Genomic DNA, 9874 nt, shown 5'->3' with positions numbered 1-9874 from the left:
ACTAATGTATCCTTAATAGTAAAGTACTCAATTTTCAATTTTTTGTTTAAATGGTGTCGAAAGAAAATCATTGCCTTTGCGTGATTTAGCAGGGATGCTTTATTTCCTTTTTCAATTGTACTTTCAAGATTCATAACATTAAGGTGAATCTCAGCGTCAAATACTCATGGCAGATAATTTCTTCTAGAAATATCAAGGACAACGAATTTAAACTTTGTGAGATTTGACATCATAAAGTTACTTTGAAAACAAATAAAAATTTAAAGTTAGGTAAATATTAAATGGAAATGTTATTCTCACATATATCCCAACATAAAAATATTTAAGGACACGTACTCAAGATAAGAGATATAATTAACATATAAATATAGTTTGACAAAAAATTAATGTTATATAGAGAACAAATGTTAAAGAAAATAAAATTTTTACCTTAAAATAATACCAACGAAACTTGTTATACCATTAGAGACTTGATCGTGTTGATAACGTATTGTAAATGAAATAAAAAGAGGAATACAAATTTTTTTTTTTGAGTTATAAAAATTCAACAGTTTAGATTTTCAGGAATTAGATGGTGCTAATCATCTTATTATCTCATTTTGTTATAAAGCATGTCCTTATATAAGCAAATATATCGACATCCCAAAGGCTAATCAGATAATGAATCATTATGTGGGCATACTAAAGATTGTAACTTATTATCTATATAGTCATCTACATAAATATGTATGTTTTACAACAAAATAAAAATATTATAATTTATTATCGTACACAATTAAAATTTATTATTTTAATTTTAATCCCTCGAATATTGAGTTTTCTCGTCATTTTTATTTTTTAGGTGGGATACAATTAAAAATCTCCTAACAAATTAAAAAAAAAAAAACTGATCTGATATTTATTTAGAGGCTAGTCGGATTAATTGTCCTTGTTTTTTTAAAAAAATAAATAAAGGTGAAAGGGAAAATAGGGCAAAGGGCAAAATGGCAAATAGGGAGCAAAAGATTGGGGGCATTGGGAAAAGAGATGACGTCCAGCTGGTGGAGCATCAGATGCCTCTTCTGGGGTCAAGCCAGCCACCCTCACCCCACTTCAGCCCCTTTATTTATACCCACTCGATTTTTTTCTTCCGGTGAACATCAAAGACGCACACCGCACGGCACGGCACCGCATACCACCCATATTTTCTATTTCTTCTCTGCAAGTCCTTCCATCTCTCCTTCTTGAAGCTTCGAAGAATGGCCGAGCAGCTCACCGAGGAGCAGATCGCCGAATTCAAGGAGGCTTTTAGCCTCTTCGACAAGGATGGCGATGGTCTGTTCTTCGCGATCTCCTCTCTTCTTCTCCTGCTTTGTACTTAGATCTGTTTTTGTTTGTGCTTTGGGTTTTTTTCGTCGATCTGGGGTTGTTTTATTGCTTGAGTATATGGATCGTGATTCTGTGCGCTTGTCTGTTTCTTTTGTGGTAATTCGATTTTCTCTCGCCTTTGGTGCGATTTTCGTGGTTTCGTGTTTATTTTCGTGCGTGGATCGCTGTAGCCTCCGGGAAATCTAGATCGTGGTAGATGCATTCGTTAAACCGTTCCGGAGTTGACTCTGGCTTGCGTCTTCTGATTGTTTTTGATGATTTTCTGATTTGGAGGAGTGATATGTTTTGTATTTATTGATTGGTGTTAGGGGAGAATTTCTGTGCGCGTGATCACCGTGTTTTTTGCGACTCTGTTGCATTAGATATGCGATTCATCGTTCTGGTGTGAATCCACAGCCGGATCCTTGAAGTTTTGAGAAATTGATGTTTTGCGCGTTAAATATTCGGGATTATTTTATTTTTTTGACGTGTTTTTAGAGAATTTATAGTGGCAGAAGGCATCGCAATTGTTGGGATTATATTTGCTGTTGGCAATCAGTTGCCTGACTTTACTGCTTAAAGGGAAGAACGCATATTGCGTTTTGGTGGTGGTTCTCTTATGATCCTTGTTATACTTTTCAGGTTTCATAGATTGTAATAAGATTTTTAAAATTTGAAGGATCATGGCTACCGTTTTCCAGGAAATCATTTCCTAGGAACACTTGGATTGAATGTTTGACTAAATGCCAAGGACATGGCGGGCAGAGACCAGCTGTGCCTCCCATAACACATTGGAGGCATTAGGCCAAGACCAATATGCATTTGCAATGAAATATTGCACCTTGTTGCTTGGCTAATATTGCCTGATCTCTCCATAAATCCAACTGCCATCAAGTATACTTTTAAAAATATTTTCTCCATATGCACGTTCATGTTTGCTGTGACAAATTCGAGTTTGAGAAGAGCTTGATGCATGGAGGAGTTATTGGGCTGATTTAAAAGAGTTCAGTCTTTCACACACTGAAGGCAAAATTTGCAATGATTTAGGACATGTTACAAAGGTATGACATCCCATGGGTAGTTCTTTTCAACATCCTATATTTGTTGCCTGTTTCAATGACGCACTTCTTAAATGAGGATGGAGACCCATTTTTTCTTACTTTGAAATGTATTTGAAGTACAATGCACCCATGAAATTTCCGCCGCATGTCCAAAGAAATCAGTGTGAATAAGGTGACAATATGATAAGAATAACTCTTTAAAAATGAAGAAGTGGTTCTCCAGTGAGCACCTCTTATTAGTATTCCTAAATAATTCATGATTGAATTATATTTTGTGGATCAATGATCAATATTTAGAAAATTATTCATGTTTCTATTTTACCTATTCTCATCATCTGATGGTATGGTAGCACCGTGTGGGTTCTTCAACGTTCGGTTCACTTGTAATAAAAGTGTGAGTGCTGCTGACATCTTGCTGTTCATGCATCGGTACAATTCTTAGGATGTCAGAAATCAGCTGTTTTGTTGTGCGTAGTCAATTGGAGCATATGTTTTCTGCCCACTTGCTACCTATAATCTTGTTTTAGCGGTCACCGCTTCGCTTTTGTCTTCTTATGGATGTGCCATTTCTTCTATATTTTTTTTAGATAACTTGGGTACATGTTGTCATGTCTTTTGAACTAAGGGCTAAAGACACTCACATCTCTTTGGTGAAAAGAGCTCGAGGTTTCAAGAATTTTATTGACCTCTATTAAGGTTTCAAAAATATGACAAAACCTTTCATGAGGTTTGTTAAAAAGACACAAACTTGCCATTGAAAGATTTGTCTTTTTTTTGCAAAATAAACTACAAGAGGAGATTTTTATCTTTTTGGTAAATATTAGAGGAAGTCTTCGGAATTCTTGAAATCTCAAGGGAAGTCTCTAGAATTATTGAAACCTCAAGGGAGATCAGTGTCTTTTTGCCAAACCTTAGTTATATCTGTGTCTTTTGCCCTTTTACTAATTGAAATGTTAAGATGAAATTGATTCTCTATTGAAATTAATTGAAACTATACTGCAGGCTGTATCACCACTAAGGAACTTGGAACAGTGATGCGATCACTGGGGCAGAATCCCACTGAAGCTGAGCTCCAAGACATGATTAATGAGGTTGATGCTGATGGAAATGGAACAATTGACTTTCCGGAGTTCCTCAACCTGATGGCGAGGAAGATGAAGGACACTGACTCTGAGGAGGAGCTCAAGGAAGCTTTCCGGGTTTTTGACAAGGACCAGAATGGCTTCATTTCTGCAGCTGAGCTCCGCCACGTCATGACAAATCTCGGTGAGAAGCTGACTGATGAGGAGGTTGATGAGATGATTCGCGAGGCTGATGTTGATGGTGACGGGCAAATCAACTATGAGGAGTTCGTCAAGGTCATGATGGCCAAGTGAGGATCGATCCGAAACTAGAAACTTGAAATTTTATAAAACCAGAAAGGAACAGGGCAGATAAGTTTGATGAGATTTTATATTTCACATTAGAAGGTGTTGATTTGGTATCACTAGCTTTGGGTGGTGGTCTGTTTTGTTTTGTTTTTTTGTTTTTTTTTTTTAACTTTTGATGCTTGCATTGTTTTCCAGTGCTGTTCTTGGCATCTGCTTGTTTGCTCTGTCTTTTGTTTTAGTATCTTGGTCGGTAGTGTTTCAATTATGTTTGTTATTTTCCCTTTTTATCTCTGGTACTGTGAACCTAGAACAATTGGGAATCCGATGGTTTTGCTTTTGGTGACTAATTTTTGTTAATATTCAAAAAATTTAGCCTCTGTCATTAAGCTTCCTGTACGAAGGTTTCAATGCTTTGATGTGAAATTGTGCATCCATTCTTTCTTCCTTTCTTTCTTTCTTCTTTGGCATCTCTCTGCTGTTCTAGAGGCTGCTTCTCAATTTCGTTGAGTAGTATGTTTAATTTATCATCTCTGGTTTGAATTTTGATTATTCCTCTTCTTTAGCATCCATTCACTTTCGTTGTCTTCCCCTCCTTTTTGACCTAGTTTCCCCCTCCCCCTCCATTTTTCTTCGATTTTCCCAGCATAGAGCTAAAAAACTGGTGGGAGGAAAGGGAGGATGTGGGTTCACGAAAGAAGGGGAACAAAGTGTATTGGTTCAATAGAGAGAGAACAGAACAGAACCTAATTTGCTCCCATATTGAATGCAAGAGAATTGATTGCCTCTCGAGCATTCAATAGCAGCAGGCTCTGTTGCTCTCCGCCCTGTGGAGCCAAATTTTTGGAATTTATTTGACACTCGACAATGCCAATTTAACTGAAGCTGCTCAAAATACAGAAGTCCTCCATTTGGATTTTTGTGGTTTTGTATGAAATGAAATTATATTAAATTTTGTTTAAAATTATTTAAATTTAAATTTAAGATGTGAATTTCAGAAGTAGTTTTAGTATTAATATACGAGGACTTGGAGTGCTAAATCATTTTAACTAAAGCGGAATCCTCTTTTTTTTTATAATTTTTAATTTTTAAATGTTGTAGTAAATTGTCTGATCTACTACCTATGTCTGAATTCCATGGTTCATAGAAAATTTGAACAAAAGGTGTTTTGATTTGGATTTTGTAGAACTGGGAAAAAATTGTGTGTTTTATGTGCAGGGAACAAAAAGCATCCAAACTTATTAATAATAGTCTTGTTTTGTTTTGTATTTGGAGGACTTGAGTGTGAGTTTGAGAAAAGTGCACAAAATGTTTTCCAAAACGTCTGTGGGTGAAATCGTCAGACACTTTTGTTTTCAGAAAAGAAAAAGGAACAATTGTCCAACATTGTCTTTTGGTGGTGCTGGAGAATCATTGGAAAAGTTCAGATATTCCAAAAAATCTTTGGCATATTTTTTTAAAAGAATAGTTGCCAAAAGTTTCTTTTAATTTTTGTGCTAGGGAATGTGACCATTCAGATTTGGGTTTTTCGTTGAGAATTAATTAATTATAGAAAGTTGGGTAGAACTTGTTGATGGACCATCTTTTACATCATCATAAGTGATTAAATATATCACATCGTTACTTGTTGATATGATCAAAAAATAATTTATAATGAGTTTATTTGCAGTTGTATAATTTGAATGCTTATCATACAGGCGTAAAAGTATAGAACGGTCTCATTCTGATTATTATTATTATTGAGAAGATTGCGTTTGTAAGTTTCTCCTCTTTTCTTGAGAGATTTTCTATTTCAATAATTATACTTGGCTTGTACAATCTGGAAAAAAACATATTCAAAATGCTATTTTTGAGATTTGAAAGAAGTTTGTTAATGCCTAATTATATATCAAAATTTTCTTTGATTCCAAACAATTCTTATGAAAAGCTTTACGGACCTCTTTATTTCTTAGCTCTTTCTCTCTTTCCCTCCGAAGAATCTCTTTATGCAGGACATTAGTCAATCTGCATTTGTGCACATTTGCATCGTAGAATATTTTTCAACCTATTTGTCAATCTACGCTTTTTTGGGTTTCAAGCTTTTGAGGGGTATATTTATAAACTGTTAGATTCTTAAATTCGTCCATCATAATAAGGACCCAATCCCTTGTTATTAACTTGTTTTGTGAGATTCAAGAATCCAATTCCATTAGATAATGACCCTATATTCCAAAGACAAAATGAAGTGCAAGGTTCTTTCAATCGGTTTCATCAGCTCAATTTATTTTTAAATGTTAATCCTTTCTTTCTTTGTGAGAATAAATTCTATTTTTTTTATTTATAAAAATTATTTTCAACAACAATTTGAAAATGCAGTAAAAAAAAAAAAAATCTGAAAATTTGAAAAAAAAATAATAATTTTTTACCTTATTTGAATATTAAAAACATGATAAATTTATTATTATTATTATTATTTTAAATAAAAATAAAAAAATAATTTTTACCCCTAAATTGACCCTAAATATCATAATGACATTTTAATATTTTTGAGTAAGAAAATATTTAAAAATTTTATAGAGGAATTACTATTGTCTCTACCTCTTTTTGGTTATGAATGCACCCAAAAAAAAAAAAAAAAAAAAAAAAAATCTCATTGGTTTTGAATTGCAGAAAAAGGAGAATGATGGAGGAGAATAGAGAAGTTTTCAAAAAGGCAAAGGTTAATGGTAGAATGAAAATTCGGAAGAAGGATCGATTGCGCTCATGTCTCTTCCTTTAAACTTGCTAAGTTAATATTATGACTCATCCATCTTATGTTACTTTCTTTTTTCTTCTTTCCTTTAACTTTTCTAATGTACTATGTTGGGTTGAATAAATGTTATTGCTTTTGCACGTTTATATTTTTTTTTTCGGCCTTTTAGACAAAATCACAGTAATTAAAGTTTGAGCCTTTTACACTGCAATTTCAAGTTCAAATCTTAAAAAAAATAAATAATTTGCTCTTTCCAAACGAGGAACAACAACTAAAATTTTATATTACATCCACATGCACCCATCTACACACATATATACATACTATTCATTGAAAGAACTACAAATATGCACTTTTTGCTTATAATATTCAGAAAAAAACTTTCAACATTTATACACAATTACTTAATATTAAATATTTAAAGGAAGATCGCATAAATAATTTTTTTAATAAAAAAAATACTTTTTTGGGTGAAAAAATAGTACATATTTAATCAATTAAAACCATCTCCTAAACCAAAAAAAAAAACTAGATATTTAGAATTGATCAACCATAAAATATATAACGATGTTGAAACTAATGAAATGGTGCTTTTTATTAGTGATGTGTTTTGAATATAGTGTGGAGAGATTCTATTTCTTACTAGTATTATAATTTTTTTATTTTATTTTAAAAAAATGAGATTAAACAATGTGTTAAACTTGCATGAATATGTGTGTGTTTTACTACTAGCGATTAATTAAGGAGAAAGATTTAGAAGGAATGATTCTTTTAGATAGGATTTGGAATCCATCAAATTATAAAATATTACATTGTTCCTTGGACCTATATAAGTGAGGGGTAAGTTTTGATACAAGTATCATTACACTTTAGTCGATTTAAATTTCAACCATTAAGATAAATCTTATGATTAGTGAGTTCTAAATCTTATGCTGACTAGTTACTCCTTGTAAGCATTTTTCTTAATCTTCGAAAGAGCAAACATTGTTCAATTAATTTTGTTCTTTCTTATTAATCTTAAAATGCAATTTCTTCTATGAAAATTTTCAACTAATAGATAAATTAATGAATTGATTTTTCTTAAAAATTTGCCAATAGCTTTTTAAAAAGTCTATAATTAACTATCCTCATTCCATAATTTTTTAAAAATTATATAATAATAATAATAATAATAATAATAATAATAATAATAATAATAAATTGAGGTGCATGCCCTTGCCTGCATCTAGTGTGTGTCTATATATGTGTGTGTATACGCATACGCCTACGTTTGTGAGATAGAAGTTTTCATGATGGTAGAAATACCTCGCAATTGGGCCGACAATTATTCACTAGGGGTGTATATTGTAAAATTTTCTTTAAATAGGTTGTCCAATTGTGAATAGGCCTATTGTAAAAAAAAATTGAGTAATTTAGAACCATGTTGTGGTTCTATGATCAGTAAAAGAGAAAAAGAAAAATGGTCACTTTTTTATCAGAAGGCTTCTATAAAGTCTAATATAAGATTTTATGAGAACTTAATTGAAGAAGTGTGGAGAGAAAATTTTTTAGACTACCTTCTTCAAGAGTCAATTTTGAATTAGATCCTATAATACTTGATTTAAAAAGAGTTAAGTCAGGTCTTGAATCACAACTACTAGAGATTGAAAGGCAGATTCATCTCTATCAATCTAGAATTAGACAGTGTGAGTGGCAGTTAAAGCAACTTCATAGAACCTTAGGATCAGAATTAGACGGCCAAGTTCTCATTAATATTCAAAAAATGACTGATAAAAAGTCCGTTATGAGTAAAATTAGAGAAATAATGAGAAGTTATGAAGATAGAATGACAGATCTTGAGCGAACTCAAGAAGCTAGAAGCAGTATATTAGGAAGTTATACACCTAGAGACTATGAGGAAGCACAGGAACAAGAGGTTAAAAGTGCCCTCAGAGATATAGATGAAACTAAAGTTCTATCAGACATAATAGAAGATATCCAGAAAGCTCAGAATGAGCTGGATAAGCTTTTACATCGAGAAAAATGGACATATAATGAAGTCTTAGAGATTCAGAAAAGAATCAATAATAAGCTGAATGAGGTAGAAGACCTCAAGGCTAAGAAACTAACCAGTGCTGAAAAACTTCTTGCAAAGACTAGTAAGAGATCTGCAAAAGGTGGAACTGTAGGAGTAGGACCATTAAGATTTTTGAAAACAGTAAGTTTTCCAAAAGTTTCATCTTGGGATGCAAAGCCAGTATGGCAGCCCCTAAGATTGGAACCTCGCCTGCCGGAGCGAAAGAAATTATCTTTCAAAGAAATGCTCCAGACTACAGCAAAACAGCAAGAGTCTGTTTTGAATTATCTACGAAGAATTCAGTAAGAATTTAGACCTAAGAAGAGTAATCCAGAAGGAGTACCCTAAAATGGGACAATACTTAGATTAGACTGTGAAAAGGATCTCGCAGTCGCGATAGATGATTGGGCTATGGATATTACAAACAATATCCTAAATCATGGTGTTGAAACATGGAATGTAGGATGAGCTTATAAGTTTGCAGTATCTACCCTGAGGTGAAATGCAGGAAATTTTTGGGAAATATTATAGAGAAATTCAGATGTAAGTGCAATAATCCTAGACACTATTAAGATCCCAGATGAAGTAATCGCCATTATAGCAGATTTTCTCAAACAGGAGTTTGTAGGATATTCGCTAGTGGATAGGGGAGATGAATTAGTAGAGAAAGCCAGAATGGCAATCACAAAAATTTAGATCTGTGATATGTGTTATTTTGAAGAATACCTTTGTGAGTTTCATCATTGGTATTATCAATTAGGCCCCCAGGACCAAGCTTATGCGAAAGAGGTTTTTGTGCAGAAACTACCAGGAAGTTGGCAAGGATTGGTAGCTCAAGCTGTAAAAAAAAGACTAGAGAGAGATACAGAAGTATCAAATACTCTAGGAGTACAAGCAGAAATAGTAAGGAAGACGATAAGGCTTTACTGTATGTAGAGGCATGTCTTGCAGGACGTAAGAAGTATGCCATTCATAAATTCGGCATGTTGCCCTAAGACAAGTGGGGTTGTAGGCAGATATGGTTGTACCCAGAAGCCAATTAGGTACTCAGAAAGAGTAGATATTGTTTGTGTAGGAGGTATGTGCCATAAAAAGATTAGATCCTCCAAGGTTAAAGGAAAAAATTTGAAAAGATTTGGAAAAAGGAAAAGCTTTAGAAAAGGGCATAAAAATCCAGAAAAAAGATATCTTAGACCCAGTAGGGTTTGGGAAGATGTCAAGGAATTGTTCAAGAAAAAGTATGGACGGTATCCTAAGTGTCTGCAAGGAAAATCACTGGAAATTTGTGATTGTTGTTGATTTTGTGGCAAGA

The 9874-nt window shown here is 33.3% G+C and overlaps 1 protein-coding gene across 1 annotated transcript; it reads left to right on the top strand.

Moving 5' to 3' along the window:
• Positions 1-1019: 1019 nt before the first annotated feature.
• On the top strand, positions 1020-4125 carry LOC131147788 (calmodulin). Its single transcript, XM_058097358.1, has 2 exons — positions 1020-1314; positions 3411-4125. The coding sequence occupies exons 1-2, from the start codon at positions 1239-1241 to the stop codon at positions 3782-3784; spliced, it is 450 nt and encodes a 149-aa protein (XP_057953341.1). The 5' UTR covers positions 1020-1238; the 3' UTR covers positions 3785-4125.
• Positions 4126-9874: the final 5749 nt, after the last annotated feature.

Source organism: Malania oleifera, chromosome 2 (genome assembly GCF_029873635.1).
Source record: "Malania oleifera isolate guangnan ecotype guangnan chromosome 2, ASM2987363v1, whole genome shotgun sequence".
Classification (NCBI taxonomy): domain Eukaryota; kingdom Viridiplantae; phylum Streptophyta; class Magnoliopsida; order Santalales; family Ximeniaceae; genus Malania; species Malania oleifera.
This window is presented reverse-complemented; position numbering and strand designations above follow the sequence as displayed.

What these genes read in the sequence shown, in the direction of transcription:
- LOC131147788 (XM_058097358.1), top strand. Translation starts at nt 1,239, where the DNA reads ATGGCCGAGCAGCTCACCGAGGAGCAGATCGCCGAATTCAAGGAGGCT. An exon ending in CTTCGACAAGGATGGCGATG is followed by an intron (nt 1,315 to 3,410) that starts GTCTGTTCTTCG and finishes ACTATACTGCAG; the next exon opens with GCTGTATCACCACTAAGGAA.